Source organism: Panthera leo, chromosome A3 (assembly GCF_018350215.1).
Source record: "Panthera leo isolate Ple1 chromosome A3, P.leo_Ple1_pat1.1, whole genome shotgun sequence".
Taxonomy (NCBI): domain Eukaryota; kingdom Metazoa; phylum Chordata; class Mammalia; order Carnivora; family Felidae; genus Panthera; species Panthera leo.
The window spans coordinates 107,183,304-107,199,961 of NC_056681.1; the positions used below are offsets into that span (position 1 = coordinate 107,183,304).

General features: G+C 44.5%; 1 protein-coding gene across 2 annotated transcripts in view; it reads left to right on the top strand.

Annotated features, from left to right (window-relative positions):
* The window catches only part of SLC8A1 (solute carrier family 8 member A1), a 326,175-nt gene that overhangs the window by 267,971 nt on the left and 41,546 nt on the right, over positions 1-16,658 (top strand). Inside the window, exons 6-8 of one of the 2 annotated variants that reach the window (XM_042933176.1) lie at positions 266-334; positions 4,902-5,032; positions 8,945-9,044. In XM_042933176.1, coding sequence (XP_042789110.1) covers positions 266-334; positions 4,902-5,032; positions 8,945-9,044 — 300 coding nt within the window. The remainder of the gene's footprint in view (positions 1-265; positions 335-4,901; positions 5,033-8,944; positions 9,045-16,658) is intronic. The other variant, XM_042933177.1, reaches the window with a different exon arrangement.

Genomic DNA, 16,658 nt, shown 5'->3' on the forward strand with positions numbered 1-16,658 from the left:
TCCACCTCAGACGCTTGCAGGAATCTAGCAGCACCCCCTACTGAGGAGGGTGTGGTTCATTCACATAATCTGGCTTGGCTCCTAGAACACTTACTGCATTTATTTGTTCACTTCTGTGACCTCCGTAGGAGTAACTCAGTCCTCAAACTAACACTGCTTGTGATGTGTGCATCTGGATGTGATGTTTAGCTTACTAATTCCACAAAGCTCTGGTAGCAAACCAGTACATCCACTCTGCTGATTTTCTGCCTGTCCTTTTTGCTAGGCCAGCCTGTCTTCCGGAAAGTTCATGCTAGAGAACATCCGATCCCTTCTACTGTAATCACCTTTGCAGGTACTCATTGCATCATGGTTCTTGAAAACCAGTTTAGTTAGCTTGAAGTCTTTAGACATGAAACAGTTTGGCCCCTGTCCAAAGAAGACACTTGCCTTCAAGTGTTCTTGAAGTCTTTAGACATGAAACAGTTTGGCCCCTGTCCCCTCTAGAACATTGCTAAAGGATACAGTGGCTTCTCTGCAGCTGGGAGTATGGTGGGTCATCAACAATAACACAAGCATATCCACACAGGACAGGATGCATAGTCAAGGGAGCAAATGGACCTGAAGAGAAGATTGACCCCATGGCCTCTCCCTCTCAAGTTTCAACATATTCCAGATTTCTCACAAGTCTCGCTTCTCAAAATGGGTCTTACATTCCAAGTATAATGAAGTTTCTTTAAAAGCAAGCTGTATTTCTTTCCAGAGCCTGCCTTCCTTGCCTCCAGGCAATGTGATGATAGCCACATACACACTGATGATAATACATCTGTGGGGGGTTCTCTAGAGGGAACATTGCCAAGGTGACCAGAGGACCACGCAGTCATCCCAAATCTGCCATAAGCATAGAGCCCAGGCATCATCTCCAAGTCTCTGGATGAGGACAGGGATATCCATTCCTCAATCATCGCCATCACTGGCCACTGTGGTAGAAACACTTCCTCCTGCCCCAGTAGGACTTTCCTATTCCTCACATCAGACTTACCCACTCAATAATCATGATACCCAGACTTGACTGGTGGTTTTATCACAGGCTTGGTTTATGTCCTGTCAATACCGATTTTATGGGGTGCCTGGGTGGCTCAGTCAGTTGAGCATCCAACTTCGGCTCAAGTCATAATCTCACAGTTTGTGGACTTGAGCCCTAAATCAGGCTGCCTGATGTCAGCACGGAGCCTACTTTGGATCCTCTGTCTCCCCCTCTCTCTGCCCCTCTCAGCTTCGCCCTTTCTCAACCTCTCTCTAAAAAATAAACACTAAAAAAATACTGATTTTTACAGTGGGTATGAAATACACATTTGATCTTTAAATTGTGTGGTTGGTTAAGCCTATGATGTTATGTGATTTACTATCAACTTCTCAATTAAATATGGTGAATTTTAAAAGTATACTTGTATATGTATGCAGAGACAGAGACAGAGAATGAATTCTCTGACAAGCCAAACTAAAACTCCAGTATGTTATCACTGTGCATAAGTAAGGAGGTGAAACTGACTTGGCCAGAGTAAAATGGACTGTGTTTGATCCAGCATTCAAAATGAAAAGGAAACAAATCAAAACAAAAACAAAAACCAACCAAGTGAAAAGGAAACAAATATAATAGACCATCCAAACAAATGATGTTAAACTGTTTCCCCCAACCAATAAAAGATATCTCAAGAGAGGCTTTTTTTTAAAGAGAGGACACTTTCTTTCATTTTGAGAGAGACAGAGACAGTATGAGCAGCATGAGTGTGAGGGAAAGAGAGAGAGAGAGAGAGAGAGAGAGAGAGAGAGAATGAGAATGAGAATGAATCCCAAGCAGGCTCCCCACTGTCAGCACAGAGCCTGATACAGGGCTCGAACTCAGGAAACCGTGAGATCATGACCTGAGCCAAAACTGAGAGTTGGATGCTTAACTGACTGAGCCATCCAGGTGTCCCCAAAGAGAGGACACTTTTTTTTTTTATTTTTTTAATGTTTATTTATTTTTGAGACAGAGAGAGACAGAGCATGAACAGAGGAGGGGCAGAGAGAGGGAGACACAGAATCTAAAACGGGCTCCAGGCTCTGAGCTGTCAGCACAGAGCCCAACGCGGGGCTCGAACTCACGGACTGTGAGATCATGACCTGAGCTGAAGTCGGACGCTTAACCGACTGAGCCACCCAGGCACCCCAAGAGAGGACACTTTTTAAAAAAACAGATCACTATTTGCCAGCATCAAAAATCTGTACCACAGATACTAATTTATCAGTATCGTTGCAGAGCAACACCAGGATTTATCTAGTTGCTTCCTTTCTATCACATACAATTCTCTCTTAAATGTTCATGACATTTATTAAGTGCAAATAGCCCTGACCTTTCCATGGCATTATGCCTTTGTGCTTGGACATCTGTCTGCCTGGAATGCCCCCTTCTATACCACCTTCTAGCCAACCTTACCACCAACTTCACCTGGCAAGCTGCTCTGCAGGTTCCAAGGCCAATTTCAAATATTTCCTCTTTTCTGAAGGCTTCCCTGACTCCCTTAGACAGAGCAAGCTGCTTCCCCACCCCGATTTCTCAGCCTCACCTCGCTGCATTCTAAGCTCTCCCATCTCTATACCTCACTTCTCATGTGAACAACAAACAGAATTTTTATATGCATATACAGCAAATGTCAGGAACTAGTTACAGATATAATAGCACCGAACTAAGCATTTCATCCTGATCAGAAGGATGGAAAGATGACTAAAAAGGGAATAAATAACCCTTTTTAATCACTGTAATTCAATTTCATTTACTACCATGTCCATTTGTTTAATGCCATGTTCCAAATAATTTCATTTTGTGAAATGTGGCATTAAACAATGTGACCACATCACTTTTCTTTTGTAATTTCTCCAATTTTCTACATAAAGTGCCTTGAGTCCCATTTAAAGCAACTTATCACTTATAAGTAAACTACGGAAAAGGAAGCCATAATAAATATTCTCTCTCCATGGTTTTGCAATTCAAATAATAATCCTGGCTGTTCTTCTGGAAAAATAAGTTTTATTTGCTGTAAGTCTCTAAGACATCCATGTTCAGCCAAGGTTTTGAACAAAGACACTAAAAGAACCCACTGCTACGAAAACTACCAATAACATTATCCTGAGTTCAAGGATCAGAAAGCAAGGAATCAAAATACGATTGACTTGAGCACTGGGTAGACTAGACATCACATATCTCAGCTGACCACTTCCTTGACTACGTACACAATTTCAAGGACAAATCTGGAGGACACCAGTTGGAACCCTTTGCCTTCTCTTGGGTCATAACTTCCCAAGCCTGCTATAAAAATCTCTACTACTTCTGCAGTTAAAATTAATCTCCTTGCCCCTCTCCTTTGTATCTCTTAACATTTGGCACTTTCTGGCCAGTCCAAAATCACTTATTTTTTAGTCTCCGTCTAATTTCCTTGAGGCCACGTAAGGATTGGGGACAGAAAAGCAGATTCTAAAATATTCTTTTGGGAAGACACTATTGAATACATACTAAAGCATTAATATGCTACATCCTGCTTTTGCCTTGGGTTGGTTTTGACACTTGGTATTTAAAATGCTAGCTAGCAGTATCCCTAGCCCATCTTCTCTGTGCCCTAGCAGTGAGCTGGCCTAGGAACTGGTTCTCTACAAAATTTGCTAGAGCATCAAATGGAACCACCACAGCAGGGCCCTCAGCAGAGGGAAAACTTGTCTTTGGAGGGAATGAGAGGTATGGACTCCTGCAGAAGCTGATGCCTAAATAAACACAAAAGGCAAGAAGACTGGGCTAGAAGTCCCTCCCTTCCTCGTGTTTCCTCAGTCAACAGATTCCTACCACAGGCAGTTTGCCTGGAAAGTTCTAGAAGCAAAGGCATCAGGGCAGAGGTCTTTCCATACCTCCCATACAACTCCCTTGGAGATGAGGTACATTTGACTCAAGTAGCCTGTCTCGTTCCAGCATCCTGGGCCTGAAGGATAAGGAGGTAAAGTGATTATAGGAATGGTGTTTGCCATGTGCATGGCCTTTTTCAGTCTGAAATTTATCCTAATGACCTTCACATAGCGAGGAGCCAACTGTGAGCTTCCCCTCATTAGTGGACTCTCAAGTCCATTAACATTTTCTTAACACCCACTAGCCTCTCCTGGAGTGTAAGGAACCTGGTGGTTCTGGAAATAATCATGCTCACATGGTGAGTGGTATTAACTCCCAAAGGCTTCACCTTTGCCCCCCCTGTTTACTTTAAGATGAGCGTGGTCAAGGTCTTCCTAACAAATCTCAACTTTGCACCACAGAGCGATAGCACTAGGGCACAGGCATCGCTGTGAAACACGGAATGGATGGTTTGCTTCTTAACTGGCAACAGGGGCTCTGGCTAAGATCAGAATTTCCCTTCAACCAATTTTTTGGCGCTGGGGCATTTTCTGTTGCCTCTGGAGAGTGGAGAGGAGGAGGCCAGATCCCTCCATCCCTTGTGTCACTCCAGCACTTTTCATTACGGTTCCTTTGGTCACCTGCTAAAGGAATGTATAAAAACAGCCAGGTGAACCAGCATCACAGGGGACAGCTGGGTGATCCCTCAGCACAGACGGCGTGCAGGCAGAGTCTTTCCCAGTGATATGCCCATACGAGCTGTTTTCCTGATCCGCGCTTTGGCTTGTGCTCAGGTTGTGGGTCATTTACAGTCACCTGCTGTTAACCGTGATGTGATGTGAAGTGATGACATGCCAGCACTTCTCCCCTCCGGCCTTATGATCTCACCCAAGGGACTTCTAGTAGGTCATTAGGGCTTCCTTCCTTCTCGGTTTTCTTGTAGCAGAACCCAGGGATTTCCAAAGAAAATTGAGCACAGGGCTAACTTTCTTGCCCTTCCCTTTCACAGAGGAATGTGATGACAAGCAGCCGTTGACCAGCAAAGAGGAAGAGGAGAGGCGCATTGCAGAAATGGGGCGCCCCATTCTGGGAGAACACACCAAGCTGGAAGTGATCATTGAAGAATCCTATGAATTCAAGGTATGCTCACCGATGCTGCCCACAGGGGAGGCCAGGCCCATCTCGGGACCCAGCCTGTCCAGACTGTCATCAATGTCAGGAACTGGCTCATTAACTGAGAATCTTTTCAGGGCAGAACTAGAATTAGAAAGGTAGGGAACCAAGAGGTCCTGCAAACTGAACAGTATCAGAACCAGGGGCCAGTGGGTGGCATCTGTCACTGCCCAGGGTCAGAGGTGCCCCAACGGGAGGACTTTGTCTGAGGGGAGAGCAAAGAAGAAGCAAAGGTGGATTCCAAGAGATTGTGATGTGTGGAGGAAACCAAGCTCTATTTGAAGAAGCCAGTAAATCCATTAGAAGCGCACCGTTCACACTGCAGACGGTTAGGAGGCTTTTGTTCTGGAGGGGGAATGGGAAGCTCTCCCTATAAAACATCCACCCCATCGACAAGTTCTCATTTATAATTAGTCCTCCTCTTCAGATCCTAGGACATTTTAGCACAGTCAACATACTAAAGGTATATGGTGCCTGTGACCAGAGAGTTTACAACCGAGCAGATAAAATTGAATTCCTGGTCCTCTGGATGATGAAAAGTCATTTTTCAGAAGTTAAGCAGATGAGCCTTAGGGTGAGCTTAGAATTTTGAGGCGAAACTCGCTGTCCATTTCAGCTTCTCCCTCTGTCCCTACTCTACCTCCCACCCGTCTCGTTCACACAGCCCTGACAGCTAAGACCCCAGGAGAGCCACACACTAATTCTGGAGTGGGACATGAAAAGGAACCTCGTTCTCTGGTTTTCCAGAACTACGCACCCACGCTGCAGCTGCATTTTCCCCAATTATTTTTCAAAAGCAGACCCTGCTCCTATTTGGAAAACCAGAATGAGGATCCCAACAGGGACAATCAGGCCAGGACCTTAGAAGCCTCAGTATTTTATCTCGATGTTTCACAGTAGTGGCCTCTTTTCCTTTAGCTGGATCCATTAATTATTTGTTAAAATTAGTTCATAAACGGAGGTGCCTGAGAGGAGACAGGTAGAAGGGAAAATGTTTTTTTGCAATTGAAGTGAAATTTTTTAAAAAATAAAAAATGCAATTAAACGTTCCCCTTCAGGCTGCTGCAAATCTCTGTTTCTTTCACTCATTCCCATGCAAAGGAACAGGGGTAAACACTGGGACCGGTGCTTTCTGGGAAGACCTCAAGTATCGGAGCTCACCTGTTGTTTGATCTAGAACCTGCGGACTGACACACACATACACAGGTTCCCTGTGATCCCAGGGGTGCAGATACCTCAGACTGTCCATTTCCACGGACCAGTCGGTCCAGATGTAGCCAACCTCACTCTTCCTCATGCCCCCTCTTTTCACCTGGAATCAGAGCGCCTGGTGCCACCTGCTATAACGGAGATTCTACTAGTTGGCATTTCTGGGCAAGTTTGCCCTCCATCCCTCCAGGGCTCTCATGGGGAATAATTGTATGGGACAGCCTGCCTTATGGGACAGGTTTTATGGGACAGCCGGCCTTCCCCTTCCACGGACCCAAGACTAGGAAGAGCAGTCACAGAAACTTTCTGCAGGAAGCATCCCACTGGGTGTGGCAGGGCACGGTCTTCCAGGCGGCAAAGCGTTCTTGGGTCCAAAGCTCTCTCTCATAACCACTCCAATGACCTGGACGTTTGAAAGCTCCCCAGTCTCTTTACAGAAGTCCACTTGTTCGGGGTTCTTATCTTTCTAGAATAGCTTCCATAGGCTATTTCCTCCCGTCTCCTCAAAGTTCACCAGTAGTTACTATTAAAAGGAAAGGGAGGTTGAGGGCATGTTCCTGAAGTGCCCTCGAATATCAGTATGATGTTATTCTTTTAAGAAATTTATTTTTCTAGGTCCATAGCTGTTTTTAAAGAACCTATTCAGAGCTCTTAGAACTATAAGAGAGACTCGAATCTGGGTGGCACCTCACAATGTCCCACTCTGCGTTTGCCTGCTGGGTTCCTGTTTACTATTTTGTGACTAAGGGTTTGGCTTCCTGACACCCACTGCTGATGGTGAGGCTATGACAATAGCCTACAGGCCCAGTGCAGTGAGAGTTCAAATTCATCTTACTTAGTGTCCCCTCTTCCCATGGATCAAGGAAGGACACGTATACAAATTAAGCCCTCGGAGGAACCAGGCTGTCCCATAGTCCCCCAGAGTCAACATGAACCAAAGTTTACAATCTACCCTGGGTTTTTCATATACATAAATTTTAACTTTCATTTATTTTAAAACTTTGTTCTTTAGAGATGTTTCTTGAGGCAACTCTGTGTGTTTAACTATCACAGCAGTTTATCTCTTGAACTGTTTATCTCCCAGGTGATGGGATTCTCTGCCTTGGCATCAGAACAGAGGGCTCCTTTGGCGAGACCTTCCCCAAGTTTCCATTACAGTTAGGAAAAATCAAAGTCATTTCTTGTCATATCCTGCACAGAACTGTGAGTTGGCATCAGCCAAGACACTCAGTGTGCTTGATAAAATGGGGCTGAGTCCAGAGAGAAAAGACATGCCTGTCCTGTGCCTGAAGATACTGTGGCCAAGAGCAGTGACGGTTACAGCGGTTATCAGGGGTGCTAGCAGTTCTAGACACAAGGCTAGGGCGGAAAGGTCACCACCCTAAGGAAAACATCTAGCAAGGAACGATGTTGAAAATACAGAGTGGGCCAGTTGGAGGTGGGCCCTTTCATGCTCATTATCATCTCCATGTTCAGATGACTCTCGTTGAACTAACACACTTGACATTCCGACTGAGCTTTGGCCTTCTGTACAGGCTGCTCAGATCACACTTTCTTCACTCCCAGTTGGCTGAGAACTTGCTCGCTCTCTCTCTCTCTCCCAAGCCATAGTCAGTTGACGTGCATTGTATTAAACGTGTACAGATGTTGACCTGAGACAAATAATATGTCTTTTCTGCCTCTTTGCAATTAGTGGGGATTCGAGGATGCTCTGACAGTAAGTGTGGATATGTGTGGTAGACTAGTCCACGCGATAGTCTCTCTGGGCAGGGTACCCTCATGTCCTGGGAGTGACCCTTCTCCCTGTAGTCGCTATGATTGGTGGTAGTGCTTTGGGTGTATCTGCCTGCTTGGTTCTCCTGTGAATGTTTGGCTGTTGTTGTTGTTACCTTAACTGACATTTAGAAAGTTAGAGGGCGCTCGCTGTAGAAAGCCAAGTGCTTAAAAAGAAGTCTAAGAGAGAAAAAAGAAGTCTAAAGAGAAAAGTAACAGAGAGGGAAATCTAGTGCAACATCAATTGCAACGTGCCCTAAACCATATGCATTAAACTTCTCTTGTCTCGCCTTTTCTTGTTTGCAACAGAAGTAGCGTTAGAGTGGCTTCTCTAACAGCCGCCAGGCTGACAAAATCAGTAGCCACAGAAAAATCCATTTATTGATGATCCTGCAGCAAAATTCTTGGGGCTCTGCTCTCTGGCTGCATTTCATTGATAAACCAAAGCACAATAATACCAGTTTTTAGTTCCATAATCTATCTGCCAATTCCAGCTATTCAGAAACGTGTAATGCTGAGCAGGCCGTATACTAATTCAGTTATAGACAGGATGCCACAGTTGAAGCCAAGAAAGAAGCAAGTTCATGAAGCATTCAAGGAGAAGGGATGGGCCTCTGCAACGTCTGCTCTTCTAAACACTGAGGCCATTCTTCACTGGCCATTAGGCAGTGAAAGAGGCTCAAATTTGCTATGAAGCAATTTCTACTTCCAAATGGTTCCAGCCAAGGGCTATGCTCGTTTGCATAATCATAACAGTGTTTGATGTCAATACTGTTGTTCTGAGCCTAACATCCCCTACCCTTCGTAGAACTCTGGGGTTTCAAAATCACCAAGGTCTTAGATTTCCCAAGGCTTTAGCCAACCCAACAGTTATCTTATTCTTTCCAACCCTTCTAGAGTACCGTGGACAAACTTATTAAGAAGACAAACTTAGCCCTTGTGGTTGGGACAAACAGCTGGAGAGAGCAGTTTATCGAAGCCATCACTGTCAGCGCTGGTGAGTACCTTTCTCTGCATGCCGTAAATGACAACGGCCCACACTGAGCTTGCTTTTCCTACTGGGACCACTTGGTCTAGGTCAAAGCACCCAACAGCCTTCCAGGGTAAAATTAAAAGAGGAATAAATGTTTTGGTGGCATACCTGCACATTTCAGAGACGGCCTTGGACTTTCTAGATGAAGCACATGTCTTCAAACATGGCGTTCTTCTTCATCTACACTGTCTTTCTTTCTGGAAATAGACAAGATAAACGTAAAGGCGTTTAAGGCTTTTGTATCTCTAATGCACAGACAGCCAATCGCGAGTCTTTGTCCGGAAACTTCCCTGAAGCAGGAGAAGTGGCCAAATGAAGGTCACTAAGGAAGGAGCAAAATGCTAGGTGGGAGAAGGTGACATTAAGACACTTTATCACTACCATCTGTATCGTTTTACACTCTCTTCAACCGTGTCTAACAGAGCAGCGTTTGCACTGGCTCTAGAAGTGCAAAGGAAAATCCTACCAAGATGAAGTTGTTTTCAAACTCAAGGAGTCAGAGACCCGAGGGAATTAAATATAGAAAGAAAGGGCTTTTTCTTGGCTTCTCAAACCGTGTCCACTGTCTGTATGATTGTATAAAGACAGAGGAAAGCCCCTCTCAAAGATGCATGAAAGCAACACCATTGTGGGATTTCCCCCCTTAATCCTTCCGTTCCATCTTGACTGGTTCTTTCTCTTTAGCACTCCCCACAGGTCCATCTTCTACTGTTGCAGCTATTGAACAAGACTAGAATGTTCTAAATAGTGATTCCCACTGAAAAGTATGGAACCAACATCACTGGCCGTTAGGTCGTGACTGCTAACACAACCCCCTCTTTCCAATCTGCCGTAGAATAATCTGACAGATCTCCAAAGTGCTGTGGGAACAGAGGGTGGTAGGATTTTTGTGCCTCTTTGTTATTAATGCTGTTTATAATCACACTTTGGTTTCTTGCAATTGAGTAAATAAAGGAAACTTATGAACCTTAAATAATGGGAAATTGCTTGGAGAGTAGATTTGGAATTTACATGCAAATTCTCCTCGGGGGAGGGGAAAACTCCCTGTGTTAGCCCCTTGGGGCTGCCTTTACCAAGTACCAGAGACTGGGTGTCTTACAAACAAGCTCACAGTTTAAGAGGCTGAGAAGTCCAAGATCAAGGCACTGGCAGATTTGGTGTCTGGTAAGACCTTGCTTCCTGGTTCACAGACAGGAACTTCTGTCTTCTGACTTGTCCTCACATTGAGGAACAGGCAAGAGAGCTCTCTGGGATCTTTTTTATTTTTTATTGTTTTTTAAGTTTACTTATTTATTTTGAGAGAGAGAGAGAGAGAGAGGGAGAGAGAGAGAGATCAAGCAAGGGAGGGGCAGAGAGAGGGAGAGAGAGAGAATCCCAAGCAGCCTCTGCACCATCAGCACAGAGCCCGTTGCAGGGTTCAAACTCATGAACCATGAGATCTTGACCTGAGCCAAAATCAGGAGTCAGACGCTTAACCGACTGAGCCACTCAGGCACCCCTGGGGTCCTTTTTATAAGGGCTTTATCCTCATGGCCTAATCACTTCCGAAAGGCACCACCTCCTAATACCATCATATTGGGGATTAGGTTTCAACATATGAATTTGGGGGTGGGGGGCACAGTCTACAGTACTCGCTCACTATGTCTTACATTTTTCTTTAAACCAAACATTAGTATCTGAGGCATGAGCTATATACTCCCTCTTCACAGAGTCAAAAACTAAAAGGACAAAAATGCTTGAATAAGAAATTGCTGATGAGACCAGTTGAAAACATTAAAAATAATGAAATTGTTTTATGGGCTTTGTTATAGCAGAATTGAAACGTTAAAACCATTAAAAGTAGCATAAACTTTAATGAACCATTCCCAATGGTTCACAGGTCTCCTTTGGCTGCAGACGTATGAGCATTTATATAATGGTCACAAGCTGGACATCATTAATTCATTTTTCTACACGTCCATCGTTGTTCTTGGTGGAAGAGATAGGACAGCACAGGAAACAGACAAATACCCCAGCCCAAGTGGAGCTTATATTCTACCCAAGGAGGCAGCAAATAAGGCAAACAAAATCAAGTGTGTGTATGACGATGAGCTTATCATGGAGAGCAACAAAGCTGTGGAGAGAGATGAGAAATATACGTGAGGCCGCACTCGACTGTGGCCAAGAAGACACCATCAATAGACACATTAGCCATGCATTTTCTTTTCGAGCAGTGGAGTGGGTTTGTGTTCGTTTATTCACACATTTTTGTAATTCACAGGGACCAGCACACACATTTAATGGCCAGTCCTTCACAGTGGCAAAAGGGCAGCTTAGAACGGTGAGAGAGATTTTGCCACACACAAGACCAAAGTTGTGATCCTGGTCAGAATAGGTATACAGCGAACCAACTATAAAGACGCTAATGCTTCCTTACTTTCAAGGGGCATATTTGGTTTGCAAACACTTTCATTTATAACGTTGAATTAAATCCTCTCAAAATCGTATGTGAGCGGTATTACGATTACCCTGATCTTCTAGAATCTGAGCCTTGGTGAGGCAATATGTCTTTGGAACAATGCTCAGAACCCCAGTCTTCCAAATGCTAGTCCAGTGGGCTCTCTACTACCCTTAAGAAAGAGAAGTTTCAAAATGAGTCAAACTGCTCCCTCCGCACCTCTGTCTGCTTGAGGGACTCTGGTTTTGTCCCCTCTCTTGGTGCCATGGTTTCGGCACTCTCATGATGGGACCGACTCCTGCCCAGATCCTTTGAACTGTTGTTAATGAATGAAATAAAAAAACCTCTCGAGTGTTCTTATTTGTCATGCAGCATGTTGTGTTTTATGTTACTAAATGACTGCTTGGGAATAACACAAAATTGCTCAGACATTTGCAGGCCGCTGGGTAAACTGACCTTATTTACAATTTTGAGACAAAATATCAGAAAAGCAAACCCATATTTTTGAAGCACTAGATTATTAGAAGGGCAGTTAGAAAGCTCAATATTTGTCATTATGATTAAATTTAAGTGTCTAAAGAATGTTAATGTTCTTCGGTTGTTAAATGGACGATAAAATTTGTAAAGCGGTATTGAAAACAGACTTTCATTGGATTTTAAGATTTCATTGCAAAAGAGTTGAGAATCAGAACCGTTTGCCTTATTAAAATATTAAATTGCTGTTAAACGGCTCTACTGAGACGCTTTTTCCTATGCAATTTTCTGTGCAAAATTGAGTCTATCTATCTTGCCAAACAAATAATAATTTTGGAAATAGGATTTTACTTCTGTTTCTCAATGATTATGTTTAAATTAGTTTCGAGGTAACCCCCCCGGCAGTCTTTTTGTTCCCCTGCTTTTCCTTAACTTCAGTTCCTGGGCTCAGTACCTGGGCTTCCCATAACCTTACTGTTTCTGGGAACCGAGGTCTTAGAGTCTGACATTTGAAGAGTTCGAGGATTCATAAGACTCCAGAGATGAGGTAGGGACTAGACAGTCACGTCCCCGTGGTGGTCCTTCTGTCGCCTCCTGGGTGGGATACCAGGAGCAGTAGCATGAAGCAGTTAAGCGATTGTCGGGTGCTTCTAAGACGTGTCAGCAGACAGATGCTCTTCGACGAGAGGCTAGCACTCACTGCATGTCCAGTACGAACTGTCCCCATGTCCTCCTTCTTCCCAGTGTCTCCATCCAGGCAGAATGGAGGGCCGACCTTAAGAAAATGTGTACCAGCTGGGATATAGAGGAGAAACGGTTAGGTCAAGGAAGATGACACACTCCATCTGGGTGAAGAGAACCAGATGCCAATGCTACCAACTCCACAGCCACCATATTGTTGTTCTGCGCAGCAGTCCTGGGCCATGATGAGGTGGAGGAGAGTGGTTGCAAGCCTGGCTTCGGAGTCAGATATGGATCTGTGTCCCAGATTTCCAGAAATTCTCTGGGTGATTCTGGACAGATTACCTCCCCTCTAAATCTCTGTTCCCTCAAACGTAAAGCAGAGGTAACTAGTCCTCACCTATGGAGTTGCTATAAGGATAGTCAAGGCAATTCATCTTTTCAGGAGGGCTGTCTCTACACTTAGATACCAGAGTCGGTTGTTTGGGAGACAAGTCTTGTTGAAGAGTCTCCAACATAACCAAATTTTGTGTGAATACAGTCGATTTCAGTTTAATTGCTAAAATGGCGAAGTGACTAAAAACCACTGTCCCTTTTGTAGTGAGTATCGGGCACACCACTGAATAGGTAAAAAACTGAGGTTCGGAAAAGCAACAGAACTTGCTCAAGAAGCAAGGCTGGTAAATGGCAGCGCCAGGGTACAGGTCAGCCCAGGATTCTCTCCAGTGTGAAGGGCTCACTCACTCGCTGTACCTGGGGACTGAGTCTGTGCCTGTGCACACACACACGGATACACGTATGGAACACACATCTGGTAGGGGATATCTGATATGCACAGACATGCACATGTGTGCATATGCATGAACACACAGGGACGCGCAGACGTGTGCACACACAGATACGCACAACACGTACAGACACGCATGTGTATCTTACACAGCATGTATCTTTCGTCATTTGGATAATTGAGCCACAGCTTAAAATATGAAGGGTTTTTTCCCTTTAACATTCGTTAAGTCTCCCTAACCCTAGTTTATAGGCCCACAGGGAGAATACACCAGCCAGTTCCCCAAACAACAAGAAGTATGTTTGCCTACATGCATCCATAGACTTCTCCTGCCTTGTAATTTGTGACCTTCTTTAAAGAAAGTCAGCACGCTGCCCTCTCTCTTATCTGGTAATTTTGGGGATCCGGCACTAGGGATTTTTCCGGAATGCTTTTACTACTTTTGACATAGAGTTTGCATATCCGACATACTATCTGCTGGCATCCTCATAACAAAGGAACACTCCAACGCGGCAAAAGAAAAAAAAAATCCTTCTTGTGGTCTCGGTTCTATATCTTACCAGCTGTAAAACCTTGACGAAGTATTTAACCTTTCTGAATTTTAGTTTCAGCAGCAATGGAATGAGAGGGTCGGACTAGGCAAGTTCTAAGAAAGACCCCATCCAGTATTGAAATTTGGAAGTTCTGTCAGCAGACGGCATAGTGTTAGAGTACCCGACAGCATTGTGTTTCATGGGCCACCTGATTTCGGCAATGGAAACCTCTATTCTTCCCACCCACCCGGCTTGCTTAAGTTAGCTCTTCTGCACAGTCACAGTATACGGTCCACACCCATTCTCCCAAAAGGAAAGGGACGGGAAGATAGTCTTTAAAGTGTAGCCTCAAAGAATCTAAGTGAGATGATGCTTTGAAAGTGCTGAATTTTCTTCCTGCTCCTTAATGGGAAATCAGAAATGTCTGTGAAATCTGTAGGACAGACATTCAAAACTCGGCCAGGCTGGTGGATGCGGCTGACCTGTCCACACTCACTCCACTTCAGAGTAGACTACAACCAGAGACCCGACTTCAGCTACAGAAGGAGGGCATGCCCTCCCAACGCCTACCAAGCCAGTGTGGAAACTAGTTCGGGTTTGGGGGACGCTTCGTCATCAACTCATCATCCATGCATGCTATGTGGAGAAATAAGTGTTCTCAATTAAATTGAATTATTTCATAGCAAAAACTGTCAACTCTGGTGCCCCAGACAGTAATTCACTTGAAAATACTGTCAACTTGACGACAGACCGACTCCATAGGCCTAAATGAAAATCATAAGAATGGTGCCTCAAGTGGGCATGGGATTGCCATGCAATCTGGTCTAAGCAGGAATCATGCTAGCATCTCTCCTATTACTGAACACCGTTAAGGAAGAGGCACTCTCATTACTTAATGTGCTAACCCTGGGTCATTTGAAAATCCCATTTAAGTAGTTTAAAAAAATGCTGCTGGGTCAAGTTTGGCACAGCCCCAGCATAACTATAAGACAATCAGGAGGAAGGAAGGAAGGAAGGAAGGAAGGAAGGAAGGAAGGAAGGAAGGAAGGAAGGAAGGAAGGAAGGGCTGGCAAAGTAGAGGGAGAAGGTGCTAGAGACTGGGAGTTTCCATTTTGCCCTGTTTCTTGTGTGACTATACAGATTCTTAATTATCCTTTACCTACAAATGATAAGCTTTTTCATTTAATGAACAAGGGTGTGCTGGTTTCATGAGAAGTAGGCACAACAGCCTATACCTCTGTATGAAATTGTGGCTCACATCTGCTTAAACAATATTACCATTTATTGGTTGTCTTCTACATGGCCGATGCCCTCTATTATTTCTAATCCTCACAGCTATACCCTGAGGTAAGTATTTTTTTTCATGAGTTTACCGTCCTGAGGTTGCTTCTATAACGTGTTTCCTTAGGGTCACACAACTAGCAAGTGGCCAGCTAGAATAGGAAGCCCCATTGTTTTGAGTTCAAAGTTGATAAGCTTTCGGTGAAACCCTGGGTGTCCCTCCCACAATTTTAAAAAAAAATGTTAAGGTTTATTTATTTGAGAGACAGAGAGAGAGAAAGAGGGGCAGAGAGAGAATGGAAGAGAAAGAATCCCAAGCAGGCTCCATGCTATCAGCGCAGAGCCCGATGCAGGGCTCGATCTCCCCAACTGTGAGCTGAAATCAAGAGTTGGATGCTTAACTGGCTGAGCCACCTAGGTGCCCTGTCCCTCCTACAGTTTTCATTCAGGTCTTAAGTGGCTAGATTTCAAATGAGTTAACGCAAGAGAAAGGGACAAAGTTGATAAGTCCTTTACTCTTGGTTACACACAGTGAGTGAAGTGTTTAGAAATGAGTCTGCAAGCACTGGACAGAGGTGCAGAAGGACCAGAAAGAATACCAGGTGCGGGAATGGACAGGTTCAGTCACTGCAAGGCTAATCCCATCATGAGGAACCCAAAGGGCTTCCACATTCTTTTTGTGATCTTGGAATTGTATTTATATCTCCTGCTAGAAATCATGTCAGGTCTTCAGAAACAAAACAGAATCAATGCCCATTCTTTTTTTCCAGCTCCTGCTGTTTCCCGGTGGTATGATCAGCAATTCAGGCAGGTTTTTCATGCTCTGCACCACCAGCATGCTTGAACTAATAGGAAGGACGATTATTTTAAAATTTTTTTTTTCAACGTTTTTTATTTATTTTTGGGACAGAGAGAGACAGAGCATGAACGGGGGAGGGGCAGAGAGAGAGGGAGACACAGAATCGGAAACAGGCTCCAGGCTCCGAGCCATCAGCCCAGAGCCTGATGCGGGGCTCGAACTCACGGACCGCGAGATCGTGACCTGGCTGAAGTCGGACGCTTAACCGACTGCGCCACCCAGGCGCCCCAGAAGGACGATTATTTTAAACTCTAACAGGAGATGTGAACAACACTGTTGCCCTCCAACTTGGTTCTCGTTCCTTCTTCTAGTATACAGCTAAAATATCCACGTGCGTTGCGATAGTGCACGTAACATGGGTGACAGCATTTCATGTAAAAATCGTCCACTGGAATCTCTGGCTTATCTGGAGACTTGAGTTCAAATGGTCAAAGAGCCGCCGACTAGTTGGACGGCTCTAGACAAATCTTCTAACGTCACTTGTGAAATTAGGGGATTGGAATAGGTGACCTCAGTCTCTGGAACA